The sequence below is a fragment of the Gorilla gorilla genome, chromosome 16, assembly GCF_029281585.2.
Source record: "Gorilla gorilla gorilla isolate KB3781 chromosome 16, NHGRI_mGorGor1-v2.1_pri, whole genome shotgun sequence".
NCBI lineage: Eukaryota > Metazoa > Chordata > Mammalia > Primates > Hominidae > Gorilla > Gorilla gorilla.
The window spans coordinates 17175598-17195823 of record NC_073240.2 but is presented as its reverse complement, the minus strand read 5'-3'; the positions used below and the strand labels follow the sequence as shown (position 1 = coordinate 17195823).

Sequence of the window (20226 nt, the reverse complement as noted above, 5' to 3'; positions counted from 1 at the left end):
TGCTTCCTTTGCAAGCTCCTTCTCGCACCCTTGCGCTGGCTCCCTCCAGAGGGCTCCATCCCCTGTCCACTGTGCCTTCGTGGGTGGTGCCCAGATCTCTGTCTCCTCTGCCCTGGACCCCTCTGCCCCTGACTGGCAGATCTATAGAGTTCAATGCCCCTGGAGGGCTCCACGTCCATCCCACATGGACCCGGACTCTCATCTTCCTCCTGAGCGTGCTCTCCCCGGAGACCTGGCATTGGAATTCGCCCTGCCACCTTCTGGTCTCCCCAAGTGGAAACCTGGGCGTCAGTCTGGACACTTGTCACCAAATTCTGTCCTTTCCACCTTCACATGGACTCTCCATCTTCACCTCCTCGGTGTCTCTATCTCGTCCCGATCACCGTCGCCTCTCCTCTGGCGGAGAGCACCAGCATTTCCATTGGTCTCTGCTTTTCCTCAAACGCATCTCTGTGTAAATCTCCCCTCAGGATCACTCTGTGGCCCCCACTGCTCTGGGTGGAATCTTCTTTCCAGTGGCGTTTCAGTCCCCTGGGTCTGCCTCACTCCTCACCACCGTCTTGTGCTTCTGCACTGAGTTCCAGCCAGACCACCTGCCTGCAGCCACCTGGCGCTACCTGTTCCCGTGTGCTTCCTGCCTTTGCCTGGAGAGAATAACAATCTATAGTCCAAACTCAAGGACAAAAACAAACTGCTTTTTGGCTGTGGTGGCATGAAACCCCAATAAGTCAATGACAATGCTGCATGCTTCTGAAAGCTGGCCAGTCAGGGATAGCCCCACACTACAGAACAGGACCAGGCAGCAAGAACCTTGTGCCCCTGAAGTCAGGCTGAACACTCTCACTTCTGAAAGCTGGACAATCCTCAATCCCAGGCTTCCCAAGAGACTCAATTTGTTTTGCTCTGAGAGATGGTCCTATAAGCACAGTTCCCCTTTGCTCTAGTAAGCAAGATACTCAGCTTCAGCACTGACCAGCCTCACAATTCGTCCTCACCAAGTGGAGGGCCCCCTCTCCGGGTTCCTCCACGGCCGTATCTGTCTCTGTTTATACACCTTCCCCTCAGCACTTAGAGACATGGGCTGGCATGGGGGGTGATGGCGGCAGGGGTGAGAAATAAACTTTCAGCCCTAGATGAGGAGCCCAAGAGGAGAGCATGCCGTCACCTGGAGTCTCTGGTATGTGCCTGGCACCTGTACTGATTGCATTAACCACTGTGATTTTTTAGAAGATGTACTACTTCGAAATGTATAATACATACGGAGAAGTGTATGAAATATGTACAATTTAAAGATAAGGAAAAATGCATGCCTGTGTGCCCACCACCTAGTGAAGAAATACAACCTGGACACCACTTTGGAAGCCTGTCTGTGTTCACCCATTGCATTCTCCCTCCTCCCCCAGCCCAGGTATCCTCCATCCTTTAGCCATCCCCTGAATTTCTTTAGTTTCATTGCCTGTGTATGCAGCCACGAATAAAATATTGCTTAGTTATCTGGGAAACTGGGCTGTATAGGAAAAGGGCTCTTAGAACCCCACACCACTGTCAGATGCAGGATCCCAGAAGACTCTGCTCCCAGTCCAGCTTCCAATTCCTGTGGGTTTATAACGGGCCTTTCTAGAGACACTGGGGGCAGGATTCACAGAGCTGGAACATTTGCAGTGAGGACCACATTCCAGATGACCAACAGGGACATGCTTGGGGGGGACAGGCCAATTTGGACTGTCCCCTTCTAAGCCCACCAAGACCTACCTGTAGCTCTCAGGAGTGGGGTCAGGGCAAAACATGTATGTGGGGTAAAACAGGTGACCTCTGATTCTAGGCACCAGGAGATGGAGAGAAGAGCAGGAATGAGGGAACAGAAGGGGAAGGCAGGCACAGGTGAGAATCTAGGCCAGGCTCACCTGGCCATTCTGTCCTGAGGCTTAAAAACATGCAACGATGGCAATGACAGCATTTGATCTGTCTCTGGAGTCACTTCGCATGAGGTCATTCTCCCTCCACCACCTTCCTGGGGGATTCCTTTACCTCCTCTCCCCCATACATCCCATATTGGGAACTTGTGCTTACAGCTAAGATGCAGTAACAGACTGAATTTACCCTCTTGCCTGAAACAACTCAACAGCTGGAAAAAAAGAAATGAAACGATGGCTCTGAAAATACTAGAAAAGCAGCACAGGACAGCAGCAGATCACCTTGATTCCAGGGACCTGAAATCTTCTCTGGAACAACACAAGATACAATTTAAATGTAAATTAGGGTAGGCCCAGTGGCCCACGCCTGTAATCCCAGCACTTTGGGGGACCAAGACAGGAGGGTTGCTTGAGCCCAGGAGTTGGAGAACAGCCTGGACAACATAGGGAGACCTAATCTCTACAAAAAAATTTCAAAAATTAGCTGGGCGTGGTGACACGTACCTATAGTCCCAGCTACTTGGGAGGCTGAGGCAGGAGGATCGCTTTACCCAGGAGGCCGAGGCTGCAGTGAGCCATGATCATGCCACTGCACTCCAGCCTAGATGACAGAGACCCTATCCCCCCACGCAAAAAAAGGAAATGAATTAACATTAATTCCTCTCAAGATGCCCCTCTATTCACCCCCTTTGTCATTGTCCCTCCAGTTGGAAATTCCTCCCTTCCCCGGCAAAATCCCGCCCACCCTTGGAGGCCTTTTCAGATCATTCTTGCCAGATGAGCTCCCCTCGTCCCTTCTCTGAGCCCAAAGGGGCCCAGCTGCCGTCTGTCTCCCTCCTTCCCCTTGTTTCCCGCGCTACCTCCAGGGCACTTCCCAACTCACTGGCCAAGCCCCCAACGAGCGGTCTATGCTAACTTTGGCTCTGTGAATTTCCTAGAGTGTCATGGGTTGGGGAAAAGCGCGCGAAGTCCTTCCTGCCTTGCAGCAGGCGCGAGAGCAGGCGCTTGGGACGCGGGTTGGGGCAGGGGCCCCGGGACGTAGGGGGACCTCTGCGCGGTCCTGCGTCCCCGGGACAACCTGGCCTGGGCTCACCCACGGCCAGGCGCTCCGCGGAGGGCAGAAGCGGGCTGGGCCAGGCTCCTCAGCGCCAGGCCCGGGCCGCAGTACCAACCCCGCAACAGCACTGGACATGCAAGAGTCGGCGTCAGTGCGCGTGAAGCCGGAGCATTATCAGGCTCAGCCAAACATGGCCCGGTTCTTGGGCTTTCCGCTCTTTCTGTGGGGCAGAGAGGGAAAGAGGCCTCGAGTCGTGCGGGCTCCAGGCTCCGGGCTCTGGGTGAGGCCTGATCCCTGCTCCCGCCCGGCCACCCTCATTCTCCAGTTGTATCCCCTGCCAGAGTCTGCAGCCTCGGGCCGCGGCGTGGTTGCCTGGGAAACGCTTGCGCCTGCGCAGGGCTTCCTAGGCGCTGGAGTCCGCCGGCGGCCTCGCCGCTGCCGGCCGCTCACGGAGGAACTACAATTCCCAGGAGACCGCGCGGTGGGTGGGGGCGGGGTAGTGGGCGGGGCATCGGCAGGCTAGGTTCTCTCCGCGCAACGCCAGTCGCAGAGGAAGATGGCGCCGCGGAGGGTCAGGTGGTTTCTGCGCGGGCTCCCGGCGCTGCTACTGCTGCTGCTCTTCCTCGGGCCCTGGCCCGCGGCGAGCCACGGCGGCAAGTACTCGCGGGAGAAGAACCAGCCCAAGCCGTCCCCGAAACGCGAGTCCGGAGAGGAGTTCCGCATGGAGAAGTTGAACCAGCTGTGGGAGAAGGCCCAGCGGGTGAGCGCGGCCCGCGGGCGGTGGAGCGGGGCCTGGGGGCGGGGGCCGTGGTTGGGGTCGTTGGAGCGGGGCCCAGGGGTCGGAGGCGGAGGGGGGCGCAGCCGGGGCACCTGTGCCCCACGCGCCCTGTGCTTGGCACAGCCTCCCCCAAGTGTCAGGTGGGGCGCCCCGACCCCTTCTGCAGCAGGAAAGGTACCCGTGCCGGCGACGACGCCGTGTGAAGCAGGTGGCGGCCGGCACCCGGAGGGTCAGTGTCGCCCTCCCCAGCCTGGGCGGCCTACTGACCCGAGCGTAGGGACAGAACCAGGCTAGATCACAGGTCTCCTGCCTCCCGAGCCTTTGCCTGTTCCCTCAACCTTATCTCCCTATGTGGGGGAACAAGAAAAACAAAATGTTGGGTAGAAAGACGTGTCCAGGGACAGAAGGAATCCCAGTAGCAAGCCCGTGCTTGTTCATTTGAGCGAGAAATGAGGAGGTGAGGAGATGGGATCGGTTTAGAGCACATAAAACGCGACCTTGGGAATGCTGAAAGTCAGTCTTAACAGGGCGCTCAGCTGACCTCTCCTTCATTTGAGAGATGAGGGTACGGAGGCCCCGAGGGGAAAGGGCACCCCCAAGGTGGCTCGGCCGGTGGGGCCCCCCGGGACAACAGCTTCCTAATTGGTGCGTGACCCTGGGCCAGCTGCTCTCTTCATTAAGATACGGTTGCTTCATTTGTTAGGTGTTCCTGAAAACACCTGAAATGGGTGTTTTCGAACTATGCCGACCATCTGGGCCTCATTATCTCATCTCAAATGCAGGAGTCAGATTAGATCTCTGTCTCAATAGTCCAGTTTTAAGCATTCCTGAGTCTTTGAGAGGGAAAGTAAATGATTTGCAGAATAAGAAGGAACTTTTGGAACGAAAAGGGAGAGGAGAAACAGGTGGGGGACAGATAGACGGTTATAAGACTGCGTGGGGATGGGGATTGACGCCTGGGCATCAGCTCCACAGGCCCTTCCTGAACTGCTCCTGGGACCAGCAGTCAAGCCCCATGCGTAATGTTCAGCCTGCGGAGGTGGGAGAACGCTCTGGGCTGGAGCGGCAGGGCGGCTTCTTGGAGGAAGGGATTCTGGAGGGGCTGGGGACACGGCTGGGTTTGGATGTGTTGATGGCCTCCCAGCAGCAGGGAACAGGTGTGACCAGGAGCAGCCGGGATGCAGTGCTGCCTCCCCGTGCCCACTGCACTGGGCATCTGTTGAGTGGGTGGAGTCCCCCCTCCCCATGAGGAATGGGGAGCCCGAAATAGACTCCCTGACCAATTGGAGGTGGCGCTGAGGAAGTGCACTCGGGCCCAGGAACCCCAGCGGCTCCCTTTACTTTTGGGTGCTGGCCCAAGTCTTCCACCTGCTCTGCAGGGCCGCCCTGGTGCACTCCACCTTACCTCCAGCCACCTCCAGCTGGTCCTCTGTCTTTGTCAGCCCAGGCCTCCTGCAGCAATACGCCTGCCCTCAGGCTGCCCCTGCACTGGTCCGGCTACCCTCGGGCTGCCCCTGCACTGTCCCCCGGTGCTGGGTGCTCGCCTGACCAGTTTCAGTCTTGGGTCGGGTCATGTCTCCTGAACCTCCCTGAGGTTCACTGGGCACCATGGTAGGGCGAGCTGCTCACCTCCACTTTGGACTGAGCCTTGGACTAGATGATCTTTCTGGTCCCTTTAAGTCCTGAAGTTCTAGTTGTGTGGGCAAGTCTTTTTTGCTGAACAGAACGTGAAATTCTTCAAGGGTGAGAGTGTTTTGGGGGATTTTGTGTGTCTTCACCCCTTCCAGAGAGCCTGGTACTATGGCAGGCAGGCCTGCAGAGCCCATTCGTCTTGATTTTCCTTCCAGATAACAGAAGCTTGGAGGGTGGCGGTGCTGTGAGGGTGTTCTATCTTGGAGCCAAGTGTGCAGGCGTCAGACCCGTCCGGGTCTTTTTGAGGTTCTCAGTGGCGGTAGCGCATCCCGGGTGGTCTTTGTGCTGTGGCTCTTGCTGCCGAGCGTGCCAGGGCCCAGGGTGGTCAGGAGGCAGGAGGAGCCACAGTCAGTTTGAACGTAGGGGCAGAGAATTGTTCGTGCAAACAGTCACTCCAGTTGGCTTCTTACCCCACCTGACTCGCCGCTCTAGGTAGGTATCAGACGGAGACGGGGTCTTGGATCGCCCCCTGGAAGATAACTGAGGTGAGGCCTGCTTTTTCAGAGAAGCACGTCCTGCCCGGCTCTGCAGCCACTGCTCTCAGCCTCCTGCGACCTGTGCTCAGCAGCCAGGATGGTCTTGTCCTTTCTTTGGTTTGCTTCATGAAAACATCGTGTCCCTGTTTTCTGCATGTAAAGCCACATCCTGGCATATAGGATTGCGTAGTGTGTCAGTAGGCATAGGGTGAAGGGAGCGTTTCAGGAAACCTTTGCCTTTGATGGGCTGTGAGACCTGCATTGAGGTTGCCGCCAAGAAGATGCTGAGACCCGCTTTCATCAGGCGAGACCCGGCCGGGGGGTGCTGCTTCATCCTCTCCAGCAACTTGAATCTTGACTTTCTGTGACTCTCCCAGTTCCTCTTTCACAGGCGGGCTCCACTGTGTTGCAAGACTCCTGAGCAGAGGCTGTCCCTGGAGCTTTGGAGGTTGGAGGCCATGCACAGCCCTTGTGCTCACAGACGCCTTCTGAGGACTCTGCCTCTTCAGAGCTCTGTGTGTTGTGTTGATGCTGAGGAGTAAGCTCCAGGGTCTGCATGGTCCAGCTGCGGTGCTCAGGGACACGCTCGTGTACCTCTTGACCTGGGCTGCACGGTGCCATGAGCTCGGAGTCCTTGGCCATAGGTCCTTAGTTTTTTTGGTTTTTTGTTTTTTTGTTTTTTTTTGAGACAGAGTCTCACTCTGTCGCCCAGGCTGGGGTGCAGTGGCGTGATCTCGGCTCACTGCAACCTCCGCCTCCCAGGTTCAAGCGATTCTTGTGCCTCAGCCTCCTGAGTAGCTGGGATTACAGGCATGCACCACCATGCCCGGCTAATTTTTATATTTTTAGTAGAGACGGGGTTTCACCATGTTGGCCAGGCTGGTCTCGAACTCCTGGGCTCAAGTGATCCTCCCGCCTCTGCCTCCTAAAGTGTTGGGATTACAGGTGTAATCCCAGGAGGCACCACACGCAGACGGTCCTTAGTTCTGACATGAATGGTGACTGCAATGAGAGTGTGTGAAGCATCTTGTTCTCAGAGGTCTGACGAGTGGAAACTGAGATCTGCAGAGAGGAGCCCTCAGAGCCCCACCCCAGCTCTCAAGCATCCCCCCTGGCTTGAGAAGGGCCTCTGAGGATGGGCCAGCCAGTGGCCTCCATGGGCACCTAGGACTCGCCAGGCCAATGCATGACCTCACAGCAGCTCAAGGTGGGTATGGCTGTGCCCTTGTCCATGGAGCTCAGGTGGAAGGAGCTGGGGCACAGTGACTGGGCTGGGACAGTGCATGCCACCTGCCGTGGTGAGACAGGTACAGCGTGCCAGGAAGCCTTGGTCACCGCCACAGCCTGCTCCTCATGGTGGGTGCCTTGCAGTCTGGCGCGGGCACTCAGGTGAGCGCTGGGAGGATGGCACGTGCCCTCTGAAGAGGTGGTCCATTGGCGGTCCTGGTGGCATTGGAACCTGCCCAGCCTGAACTGTGCTGTGTGCGCAGGTTGACACCAGTGGTGTAGCTGTGGACCCTGGCCTGGGTTTCCTGGGGCGTTGAGAAGCAGCAGCAGGTTATTGGAAAGTTCCAGAAAGCTCTGCTGGCACGCGGGTGGTGCTGTGTGGGGAAGGGCCACTGCTGAGGTCCCGAGCAGTGCTGGGCCCTTGGGTCTGGTCAGGAGGACACGGTCGGCTCTGCTTGTGTCTGAGGACACGGGACCGGCATCGTTTGATCAGCTGAACCGGCTTTCTTGCCTGCATGTATACCCTGGCTGTTGATGATTTGCCTCGCTGCTTCATGTTTGACAGGTTCTTTTCTGCAGTTGGTCTCCACAGGGTACTTCTAACTTGATGCGTTAACATTTAACTTGAGAGAGGTGAAAGAATCCAGACGTGGGGTCTGGGGTCTGCACGTGACCTGCTGGTCTTCCTCTGTGCAGATCTGGGGCTGCTTTCTGTGGTGGTGCTGCCAGGCTGGCCCCTTCCGCGCTGAGCACTGGCAGCCACACATCAGGGGAAAGGGAGCTGGCTTTTGTGAGACATGCGGTGTGAAATTTAGACCCCCTGTTGCCTGAGAGTTGGGGAATCAGAGGGAGAAAATGACTTTCCCCTGTGGGTTGCAGATTTTACAGCCCACGGAGCACCTGCCCTTGATTCTCCCAGCACCCTAGGGAGGCAGACAGGAAGCCAGTGAGGACCGCAAGTTACAGGGGTTGGTGCCTGGCTGTGAGCCTGCCAGGACGGGCCCAGGACTTCAGCAGCCCTGGGTCTTCAGCTCCGCTTTCCAGCGGGCAGCCCATGGGCAGTCATGGGACACCTTCGTCCTCTCCCCTGCAGCCAAAGAGGGAAGACCTGGGGCCCCTCAAGGCCAGCACACACTTGAGAGCATGGGCCTGGATTGCCTGCCCCAGGGTGCTGCTTCTGGCTTGGACCATCACTGTGGGCCTTGCATCTCAGACCCTCCCGGGCAGTGCAGCGCGGTAAGTAAGGCGCCTACAGGGTAGCAGCAGCCACGGGGAAGTAGAGATGGAAGCAGACCTGTTCCTCCAGGAGTTTGGGTCACAAACAAGATAGGCAGGTGTGGGCTCCCCCTCCTCCTGAGGCACAGACTGCCCCTCCTGAGAGTTCAGCGTCACTCAGATGCCTCATTGTCCTGGGTCCTCCTGCTGGGAATGCTCAGATCAGACCTCAGGTCTCCTAGGGCCTTCCAGTGGACGCCGCAGGCGAGTGTCCAGGGCACAGAGGGGCACGGGGTGGAGCTCTGGGGAGAAGGGGCTGGGTGGATGGGGCTGGCTGGGGAAGAGGCACGCAGGTAGGGGTGTGTCGAAGGCTGCCAGGGAAAGGGTTTTCAGGTCGGGACAATCCTGGAAAGCAGCCCCTGCAGAGATGGGGGCGCAGAGCATCTACCAGGAGGGCCCAGACAAAAGACTGCCCTGGGACCACCCACCAAGGGTTAGAGAACCTTCTAGAGAATTAGAAGCTTTCCTCTGCCCTAGGCCCTGCCATTCATTTTGTGCCTACCGTTTGCTATCTGTTTACCATTGGGGATCTTGGCTCAGTAATCTGAATTCATCCCTAACTAAATTTTAAACTCCTGGAGGGTGGGGCCTGTGTGGCTACGGCAGCTGCGGATAGTCAGGCTGGGCTTCTGAGAGGAGAGAGGGCGGAGCTGACAGCCCCAGCACCCAGCTGGAGACAGGGCCTGTGGTCAGGGGTCTCCTTCCTCCCAGGCCCAACACAGACTGAGCTGCAGGGAGCAGGATGGGCTCAGTCTAGATATAGGCAGAGTGAGGCGAGGAGGTTCCGGAGTGTGGGTTGTGCCAAACACACAGAATTGGCTTCGTGCAAGTCTTGAAAGAAACGTGTGCCCCTGCGCGGCGCGGACCTGAGGGCTGGGCCTCCTGAGGTCTCGGGCTGCAAGGCAGTGTGGGCCACAAGGCGGCGCGGGCTGCGGGACACTGGGAAGGCTCTGGCTGCAAGGTGGTGCGGGCTGCGGGACACTGGGAAGGCAGCCGGCTCTTGACGCTTCCTGGGGATGTTCACTGTTTTACATAAACTTTATTGAAATATAACACACATACTTTGGATACTAGCTTGTGTTGTATTTATGTTAGAAAATAGCTAATGAAATATAGATAAAAGATTAATATTTCAAATCTCTAAGGGGAAACAGACTCCATATTGAAACACACATGATCAGAGGCAGGCGTTAGGTGATGGGCACCTGGAGCTCAGAGGCAGGAGCTGGGGTTCCCTCCTAGAGCCATGGGCAGCTCGTGAGGACCAGCCCCGGGGGAATGTGAGAATGCAGGTGCTCAGGGAGGGGGACCCTCCTGAGAGCTGAGAGGTTTGGGGATCTGCACTGCACAGTGCCGAGCACTTCCTTTGCTGCAGGACTCCACAGAGCCTTTAATGTGCTGGCGTCACGACAGGCATGCGGTGCAGCCTCCCCAGTTAGCCAGGGACAGCACCCTGTCTCCGTGAACCCTGGTCCTACCTCATGACACGTTCTGGTTCACACAGCTGGGCCACTCTGCTCTGCACGGAAGAGCCATCGCTTCCCTGAAGGGCTCGCCTGCCCCAGCACACGCCTCTTAGCGGCCGGGGCAGCCCCGAGGCCAGAGTTGATGAGAGCTGGCCGGTGGGTTTCCTTCTGCTGCTTGCCTCGGCCGCCTGGCATTCTGGCCCAGTCATTCTGACATGGGGACACTCTTGGCCTAAATCCTGTCTTTGCAACCAAAAAGCAGTGTGCCCAGCGGTCACCTCACTTTCTCCCTTCTCTCACCCAGGGTCCCAGAGCTGGGAGGGCAGGGGTGGGATGAAGGAAGCGTGGCCTGCCCTGCGGAGAGGGATGAGGGTGGGGCGGGGAAGTTCCTCAGCCCCAGTGCGGCAGCTCATTCCGGGGCGCTGCCTGTGTGGTCTACGCCAGCAGGTAAGTGAGAGGGTGACAGATTCCTGCTCCAGAAGGATCTGGGGCTGTGTAAGAACCGTCTCAGCAAGACAGTTCGGATCATGGTACACTTGAGAGGTGGTGACTGAGGGTCTTTGGGAAATGAAGATGGGGCAGATCTGAGATTACAGTCATTTTTTTTAAAAAAGAGCTTCTAGGTGTCTGTGTCCTTGCAATGTGTATCTGCAATGGTAATGCAGTGGGTATCTTCTTCCTGCTCTGTTTATCCGAGTGCCCGATGACTGTCCTCAGGTGCTAGGGTGGGGTGTCCTGTTACAGCCGGACAGGAATGAGCAGCCGCTGCTGGTGGGGAGCCCCCGATGGACTTGGGGTTTCCAGATCGTGTATACAGACAGGCCTAGAGAATGGTGTCCATGTTGAGTTCTTGTCTAAACCTGTGGGGTTTGAATCCTGCGGACAGTGACCCTGACTCCACCTCTTCCTGGTCTCCCAGAACCTCCCGGTGGCCAGCCTCTTCCGAGGTCAGTTTCCCGCTGTGTCCTGGTCCGTCCTGCTCGTGGCTCACAGGCTCCTCCCCTTCGTTCGCAGCTGCATCTTCCTCCCGTGAGGCTGGCCGAGCTCCACGCTGATCTGAAGATACAGGAGAGGGACGAACTCGCCTGGAAGAAACTAAAGCTTGATGGCTTGGACGAAGATGGGGAGAAGGAAGCGAGACTCATACGCAACCTCAGTGGTACGTTTGTTTCTTTCCTAATGCAGGTCGAGTATCCCTCTTCTTAAATGCTTGAGAGCGGCAGTGTTTTGGATGTTGGATTTTGTTTTTGGATTTGGGAATATTTGCATTATGCTTAATCTGGATATCCAAAATGAGCCTTTCCCCGAGCATCCTGAGTGCCCAGAAAGCTTAGGATTTGGGTTGGGGGCTCACCCTCATGAGGGAGGTGGCCACTGGCTTCAGAGGTTGGCGAGGCTAACCCTCATGAGGGATGGTGGCTGCTCGCCTCAGTGCTGTGGGCTACGCCTCTGACTCCTTGGCTCTTGGCCAAGGGGCCCATTGGGCACAGCCTGCGGGGGGCTCTCCTCTGAGCACAGATGCGCCCTTGGCCGTGGTCTCGGTTTGCTGTCACAGGTGCCATTGGCACGCCAGAGGGAGGGCCAAGGCAGGGGCACTGGGTGCAGGAAGGGGCCGGAGGACAGCAGGAGGCTCTATCACCCAGAGGAGGAAGCAGTCTCCCCTAGCATCTTGAAGTTTTGGGGACATACTCCAGATGTTTTCAGAATGGACACTTGGTTGTGATGCACTTAGTGAGCCCTCGTCCCTGTGGGTATTCAAGAAGAGGCAGGACAGTCGCCTGCTTGGTACCAGCATACGGAAGACAGGTGTGTCCTCAGAGCCAGGAGGGTTTTAAATGACAGAGTTGCGACTGTTCCTTTTGGACCCCTCTCCTCCACCATCCTCCCTCACCACGGGCCCGTCAGCAGGGCACTGGCGGGCAGAGGACGCACACCAGGTGGGCCCGTGGGACTGGGGTTGGGGCTGCTCCGGAGAGTCGAGTGCTCAGCTGCCTGCTGTCAGCTATGTGTAGCAGCCCTAGGAGCTGCTGCGCCTCCACCCAACTGCTGCCCCTGGGCCTGACCCCAGGCACCCCTTCCCCAATCCCCTCCCCCGCTGCTCCCTGTGTGACCTGGGCCCCCGGCATAGTCCCCTGCCCCCCACCTCCATTTCCTCCTCCTGTCTCACAGGACAGTGGTGTGAACCAAGTGGGATACTCCCCACTGGGGTGGGGGTGGGGGTGGCTGCCATCGCACTTGTTGCTGTCGTGAGGGTGGCCCCAGAGCCCTGGCCATGTCTGGAGTCTGCTGTAGCCCTGCTTTTCACATGTGCTGATGGCCTCAGGCATTGCAGCGCCCGGGTTGTCTCTGATAAGGAGAGGAGGTGTCTATGGAGTTCCTTCGTTAGGCCTGATGCTCTAACACCTACTCCTCAAAACTCGTTGTCGTCCCATTTGACAGGCTCAGAGAGGGTGATTTGTCTGGCGTTGCAGAGCTGAGTAGTGCAGCAAAGATTTGGAGCCAGGGTTTTCTGACTCCTGAGCAGGTGGTCTGTTCCCAGCCACCCCTCTTCTACCATTGGCAGGCATCAGCAGACATGTCATGTGGCTGCGCCCGGGTTAAAGACAGAGGGCCGGCTTCATTTTTGCTGGTTTATGCCACCATGTTCAAGAGTCTGGGCGGGACGTAAGCCAAGACATGGCGGTAGGGACTGCCTGGGGAACAGAGACATGGCTGAAACAATTCTGGATGGTTGCATCCCCACCAGCATGTCTAGTGGGCCATTCCCAAGGGCCAAGAAAGAGCCTGTCCTGGAGGTGCCCCCAGGAAGAAGGGACTGGCTATGCAGCAGGGCAGCATTCGGGGCCTGGAGGAGACAGAGCAGCTTGCAGGGGGCACAGAAGTGGGCTAAGAACCAGCTCCCTCCTGCACGCCAGGCAGTGTCCTTGCAGAGTGTCCAGGTCTGTGGTCCAAGTGGAGCTGTCTTGTTTTCTGCCATTGCCTAGTGACCTGGCAGAAAACTTAGTGGGACTCTAGGAGCCGGCGTCCCAGAAGCAGACCGTGCCCACGCTCAGGAGAGAGGCTCGTCCTGGCCGGTTGCCCGCCATCTTCTGGGTGTGGCCCCTGGACCCCCAAGGTCCCCCGTGCCATTATCAAGTCTGATACCATACCTGGGGGACCAGCCATAGCCAAGTGTGCCTGCCCTTGGCACCCTCCATGCTGAGGTCCACCCTGAGACAGACGGGCCATGCTCCACTCTGCCCTGCCCTGCTCTGCTCTGGGGTTCGCTCCTGTCCTCACCCCCACTGCGCCCCCAGGGCCACTTCACTCCCCAGGCAGGGAGTGTGGGGCGGCGTCCGTCCTCCCCAGGCAGGGAGTGTGGGGCGGCGTCCGTCCTCCCCAGGCAGGGGGTGTGGGGCGGCGTCCGTCCTCCCCAGGCAGGGGGTGTGGGGCCGCCTCCGTCCTCCCAAGGCAGGGAGTGTGGGGCGGCGTCCGTCCTCCCCAGGCAGGGGGTGTGGGGCGGCGTCCGTCCTCCCCAGGCAGGGGGTGTGGGGCCGCCTCCGTCCTCCCCAGGCTGGGGGTGTGGGGTGGCGTCCGTCCTCCCCAGGCAGGGGGTGTGGGGCGGCGTCCGTCCTACCCAGGCAGGGGGTGTGGGGCCACCTCCGTCCTCCCCAGGCAGGGGGTGTGGGGCGGCGTCCGTCCTCCCCAGGCAGGGGGTGTGGGGCCACCTCCATCCTCCCCAGGCAGGGGGTGTGGGATGGCGTCCGTCCTCCCCAGGCAGGGAGCGTGGGGCCGTGTTCATCCTCCCCAGGAGCTCTAAGGGCTCGGTGCTCCTGAGGCCGCCTCCAGCTTCAGTGCTCTGTGACTCCATTCCATGCAGAACCCAGCACCTCCAGAATCCAGAACCTTCCATAGTCCCTGCTGCTGATCGCAGCCTTGGGCACTCTGCCTTTTGATGGGGTCTGACCAGCCACTTTGGGCTCTGGCTCAGAGCTTTTGGCTCCAACTAGGAAGGCTCGAGCCAGGCTAGCCTCAGAGCCCCAGGACATAGCCCACCCTCCCTGTCTCCCCCTCTCCTCCTCTCGGGCTCAGGGGTGCACAGCCTGGGATTGTGACCTCAGTGCTGCTGAGCAGTGGCTGGACTTGGGGGTCTGGGCAGGACGGCCTTCACAGGCAGGCCTGGCACTGGCTTTCTAAGGCCAGGAGGCATCCAGGCCACTTTTTTAAAAAGTTTGTGTATTTTTGTATGTATTTATTTCATTTATTTTCTCATCCCCCACAGCCGGTATTATTTATTTAATTATTTATTTATTTTAAAAGATGGGGTCTCACTTTGCTGCCCTGGCTGGTCTTGAACACCTGGGTTCAGACGGCCCTCCTGCCTTGGCCTCCCAAAGTGCTGGGATCACAGGCATGAGCCATCGCGCCCGGCCTAAAATAGTTATTTCAGGTATAAATTCCCTGCCATGGAAGACAGGCCCAGCATGTGGTTGAGCTTTGAAGCGTGCATCTACGGGACCCGTGCCCAGCGCCAGCAGCTCTTGACTGCTGTCAGGAGAGACGGCTTTCCTCAGGGACAAGACCACAGGCTGTTTTTTCACGCTTAGGAAGATCACAAGCGCTTCCAGGCTGGAACACGAGAAGCACATGCTGCGTGTGGCCTTGAGACCCCCATGGCCCAGGCTTCCAGACAGAATGAGACAGGAGGGATCAGAGGCCAGGGTGGTGTCGATGAGAAAGGAGGCCTGAGGCTTTCGGGGTGTCCCTGGAGCAGGGACAGTCCCCAGGGCTGGCAGTGACAGAGGATGGACCTTTGGGAGAGGTGCGGGGGTGGGGCCTGCTGAGCCCAGAGCATGTGGAGGCCCCGCTGGGAGTAGTTCTGTCCAGTAGGGTCACGGGTGAAGGTGAAGGCCCAGAGGAGGCGCTGGGGTCCAGGAGTCACCATCTGGGTGAAGAGGTCCCGGGGTGAGGGGAAGTGTGAGGCGAAGGGAGGCTCCGAGCCCAGCATCTTGGGAGAGGCCTACTCAGGGCCCTCTCAGCCAGGAGGGGAAGGCAGGACCCCATTCTGTGGGAGGCGGGGCCCTGGGAGAATTCCCCCAGCCCCCAGGAAAGGGCCGGCAGGCAAGCCCACCGCCAGCTAAGGAGGCGGGTGGGGTTGCATGGGCCCCGGATTCCAGGGGACTTAGTAGAGGGCCTGTCACACAGAGCCACAGCACAGGACTTGGAAGTGGGAACTGGGGCCTGGGGAGAGCTACTGCCGGAGGGCGAGGCCAGCCCCCAGGCTCTGCTCTCACATCCCAAGTGCAGGACTTGTCTGCAGCTGAGTCCTGTCGGCACCAGGGCCCGCGTCGAGCGCCTGCTTTCATATCATGTTGGTGGCAGCGTGTGGTGACAGACACAGCCCACAGATGCCGAGTCCCCCCTAGGGAAGCGGGGCTAGGGGAGCACCACGTGGGCAGATCCTAGAGGGCTCCCCGAGTGGCTGGGCCACAGCACACTGCAGACTAATTATTCCTCCTGGCTGCTACCGGTAACTTTTTGTTAGAAGCTGCTGACACTGACGTTTCTCCTTTAGAAACTGTTTTTCCTCCCAATAAATATAAGATGTGTGCTGTCAGAAAGCCCTGCCACCCTGCACAGTCTGCAGGTGGCCTCTGTCCTGTGGTCCTTAAGAGTTTTTGCCCTATGGTAGCAGGTGAGGCTGCAAATTTTGTTCTTGAAAATCTGTGCAGCTGGTCGCTAAAGACGGGCCAATCGGTAACCACTCTTACAGCCCAGCCCACCAGCTGCTTCCGACAGCTGCGTCTCACGGGGACACAGCTTGATGGAGGACTCCAGCCGGTGTGTCCCTGGTAGGAAAGAGGGAGGTCCTGGGGGTGTCCCGTGAGTTGCCAGACCCTTTCCTAAGCGCTGGGAGACCACAGACCCCACGCTTGTTTATATTCTTGTTCTCCCCAGATCTCCAGTGGTCATCCAGGAAACGGGTGAAAGGAAACTACTGGAAAATGAGAGGCAAACCTGTCTCACCCACCGTGGCAACCCAGATGTGTTGGCTGTTGACTGTTTTTCACAGGAAACCATATCAAATAGAACCTCCCCTCTCTGCTAGTCATCTTGGCCAAGTATGGTCTGGACGGGAAGAAGGACGCTTGGCAGGTGACCAGCAACTCCCTCAGTGGCACCCAGGAAGATGGGCTGGATGACCCCAGGCTGGAAAAGCTGTGGCACAAGGTACTCTTCGATTGTTTGCATACCTTGCAGAATTGGTGCCGTTACGCTGAGTGTTAAGGCGGGGGCTGTGAGGGGCAGTCTCTGCTCTGCATGGGAGCCGGGGTTTGGGAAAGTCTCAGGAAGACGGCGGCTTCCTAAGGAAGCCATTCCACTGTCGTTCTGTGAATCTTTTCAGCTTTCCTGTTAAGAAGATTCCTTGCTCTTTGAGTAAAGGAGCTCTGTTTGGCCTGCAGCTGTCAGACCTTCAGCTCAGGTCACGTGTGGTTAGGGACGGTGACGTAGCATGGGCTGCGTTCTTTACTCCGTGTCGGATTTTTAGTGTAGTGAGTGGTGCCGTGGACGTGCCTCTGTGATTAGAAGGGTGCCCTCATGTGTGGGGCTGGCCTTTCACCCTGTGCCTGGGAAGGGTGCGGGGGCCTGGTGCGGGGCCAGGCGCTGGGACCCAGCAGGGCCTGGTGGGCCGTGGCAGAGTGTTTACCTGCCGCAGCTCCCCCATTTCCAGCGGCTCCTGCTCCAGAACAGTTTCTCTGGATCACATTGATTTGGGGTCAACAGTTAGACTTCTTGTACTAGCCCAGTTGCAGCTCATTGTCCTTGGCCAGGAGAGATGGAGTTGGTAGAAGGGGGCTGAGAGGGAGAGAGGGCCCTTTGTGGCCTCCCTGGACGTGTGTGAGCCACGTCACCCCACAACCGGGAGGCAGGTGGGATGACAATGAGGGGCTGGCAGAGGTCCCCCTAGGAAGGTGGCCTTGCTGTCCTCACCACCTGCAGCCGGGAGAGCCAGGCAAGCCCAGGGTCACCGGGCTGCTGCCCTGTCCCCCTCCTTGGGATCTTCTGCTCCCCACCCCAGCCAGCTCGGTAGCCGTCCCCTGTTGAGCCTGGACACGTCCAGGAGAAGGGTGGTTGCCTGCCGGCAGCTCTTCTCCGGTTTGTTTTTTGTTTTCCTGCCCTTCGTGAGGCCAAGAACCTGGCCCTGCACTCACGTAGGCAAGGGCCTGCCTGGCCATGAGGAGTGGTCGGCTGAAGAGCGGCCCTGGCCACGCGAGCCCGCGGCGGGTTCACTCCAGGCCTTGTTTCCCTCTTAGGCGAAGACCTCTGGGAAATTCTCCAGCGAAGAACTGGACAAGCTCTGGCGGGAGTTCCTGCATCACAAAGAGAAAGTTCACGAGTACAACGTCCTGCTGGAGACCCTGAGCAGGACCGAAGGTGCCCCCCGCCCCCACCCCCTCCTGCCCCCCACCCCTCCTGCACCTGAGGCTCGTTGTGCTCAGTGGGCAGCCTCGGCTCCCCTCGGGAACACGGCAGGGGCAGGGGGGCGGCACCAGACGCCCTCTCCCAGGGTTCCACCGGACTTGTGAGTGGGGAGGTTGCTGTGCAGGCAGGGCTGGCTCTGGGAGTCGCCCGCCTGCATTGGATGAACCAAGTCTCACCGGCACCTGCCCCCACCATGGGCACAGCTGCTGCCTTTGTCAGACCTGAGCTTCACTGATGGGTCCTTCATTCTGGACTCGTGACCCTCCCCAAATGTGTGACTTTCCCACCCCACAAAGCTGGAGTAAAATGGAGGGTGACCCAGCAGAGAGGGGGCAGGGCAGGGGTCCAGAGTCAGCCCCCAGGGGACCTGGTGCCCCAGCTGTCACCGCCAGGCGCCACTTGGTGCGCGTGTCCCGGCGTCTCGCCTGTCTCGCCTGGAAAGGAAGCTGTGCCAACGGTCGTTTCTGCGGCACTGCAGGACCGCGGAAGGGGGACATTTTCAGCCCAGAAATGAGAGCGAATTTGAGCTCCCCAGCAGTGGGCATTATAGACAGTGGTCTGGGCAGGCAGGGCGAGGACTCCCAGCCTCATGGCGTCCTGCCTTCGGTTTTACAGAAATCCACGAGAACGTCATTAGCCCCTCGGACCTGAGCGACATCAAGGGCAACGTCCTGCACAGCAGGCACACGGAGCTGAAGGAGAAGCTGCGCAGCATCAACCAGGGCCTGGACCGCCTGCTCAGGGTCAGCCACCAGGGCTACAGCACTGAGGCCGGTGAGTGCCCGCCGGGGACTGTTGGTTCCCGAGGGTGGGGCCGTCTCTGGTTGTGTTTTGGGGACAAGCAGGCAGGTGCTTGTAGCGACGGGAACCTGGGCCTGTGGACGTAGCGGAGACCCTTGGCGCGCTCAGTCTACCCAGGGGTGGTCACAGGCCTCGCTCCCAGGAGCTGCTCCATGAAGGTCACTCGCCGTCCCCAGCCTTGTACCTGAAGACTAGCGGAGGGCAGTGGCGGTAGCGGGCCTGGGAGCAGCCCTTCCCAGCGTGTCCCCAGCCTCCGCAGCACGGCCCCTCCCATGCTGCTGTTGGCCAAGAACAGAGACCACTTGTCAAACACAGCTCTGTCTCCATCTCATGCCACCCACACCGTCCGTCAGTCCGCTTCAGCCCGGCAGGGGCAGGACGCCCGCTGAGGCCACAGAGCTTGTGGCTCCATCTCAGCAGCTCATCTCCCTCCACTGCAGGCCCTCAGTGGCCAGGCTCTGCACCACTACTTCTAGAAAGTATGTTTTGTAGTCACCCATCTGTCTGCCTTTTGATTTTGGATAGCCTGTCAGCTTTTTACTGGATAGACCGCGTCAATGGAGGAGAAAGTGTGAACTTACAGGAGTCTACTCTGAGGAAATGTTCTCAGTGCTTAGAGAAGCTTGTAAATGACTATCGCCTGGTTCTTTTTGCAACGACACAAACTATAATGCAGAAAGCCTCGAACTCATCAGAAGAACCTTCTCATGCCTCTCGACGACTGTGTGATGTGGACGTAGACCACAGACCTTATCTCTGTAAGGCATGGCAGCAACTGGTGAAGCACAGGATGTTTTTCTCCAAACAAGATGATTCTCAAAGCAGCAACCAATTTTCATTAGTTTCACGTTGTTTAAAAAGTAACAGTTTAAAAAAACATTTTTTTATTATTGGAGAAAGTGGGGTTGAATTTTGTTGATATACATCATAAAATAGTCTTTTGCAGGGTACTACGCAAGCCTTAAAATTTTTCTTAAGACAGAGTCTTGCTCTGTCTCCCAGGCTGGAGTGCAGTGGCACAATCATGGCTCACTGCAGCCTTGAACTCCTGGCCTCAAGGGATCCTCCTATGTGTGCCTCCTGGAGTGCAGGGATTACAGGCATGAGCCACTGCTCGTGGCCAAAAGTTTTCTTTTTTTTTTTTTTCTTTTTGAAACAGTCTTACTCTGTCTCCCAGGCTGCTGGAGTGCAGTGGCACAATCTCGGCCCACTGCAGCCTCCGCCTCCTGGGTTCAAGTGATTCTTCTGCCTCAGCCTCCCAGGTAGCTGGGATTACAGGCACCCACCACCACGCCTGGCTAATTTTTGTATTTTTAGTAGAGACAGGGTTTCACCATGTTGGCCAGGCTGGTCTCGAACTCCTGACCTCAAGTGATCCACCCGCCTCAGCCTCCCAAAGTGCTGGGATTACAGGCCCGTGCCCAGCCCTAAAGTTTTAAACTCTAGGGGAATTAACAGTATTTCTTTACAGAATGGATTTGTTAAACTAGCACAGTAAAAGTAAAGACTATTCTGTTTCTAGGCTGTTGAATCAAAGTGATTTTAGCAATTAAACTTTGTATTAAGCTTGCTTTAAAAGGAAATAAATAATATATACATATATCTGCCTAAATAAAATGGACATGTATAACTTTGTGTCACATTTTTGGAATTCAGTTAAGTCTTTTTTTGTTTAAGAAAGTTTAAGTGCATTTCTTTTTTTCTTTTTTTTTTTTTTTTGAGATGGAGTCTTGTTCAGTCACCCAGGCTGGAGTGCAGTGGCGTGATCTTGGCCCACTGTAACCTCTGCCTCCCAGGTTCAAGCGATTCTTGTGCCTCAGCCTCCCAAGTAGCTGGGACTAGAGGCATGCGTCACCATATCCAGATAATTTTTGTCTTGTTTTGTTTTGTTTTTGAGACAGAGTCTCACTCTGTCGCCCAGGCTGGAGTGCAGTGGCGCAATCTCGGCTCACTGCAAGCTCCGCCTCCTGGGTTCACGCTTTTCTCCTGCCTCAGTCTCCCGAGTAGCTGGGACCACAGGTGCCCGCCACCACACCCGGCTAATTTTTTGTATTTTTAGTAGAGACAGGGTTTCACC

At 57.6% G+C, this 20226-nt stretch overlaps 1 protein-coding gene across 2 annotated transcripts; it reads left to right on the top strand.

The window, feature by feature from the left end:
* Positions 1–3500: 3500 nt before the first annotated feature.
* Positions 3501–19779, top strand: LOC115932756 (alpha-2-macroglobulin receptor-associated protein-like). 2 transcript variants are annotated; one of them, XM_055362721.2, is made up of 6 exons: positions 3515–3730; positions 10899–11043; positions 15973–16094; positions 17180–17300; positions 17964–18122; positions 18675–19779. In XM_055362721.2, exons 1-6 carry the CDS (start codon positions 3527–3529, stop codon positions 18695–18697), a joined length of 774 nt encoding a protein of 257 aa, XP_055218696.1. In that variant the 5' UTR covers positions 3515–3526; the 3' UTR covers positions 18698–19779. The 2 variants fall into 2 exon arrangements, with proteins under 2 accessions (XP_030862179.1, XP_055218696.1); XM_031006319.3 differs by having other exon boundaries at positions 3501–3730; positions 17964–19779.
* The last annotated feature ends 447 nt before the right edge of the window (positions 19780–20226 follow it).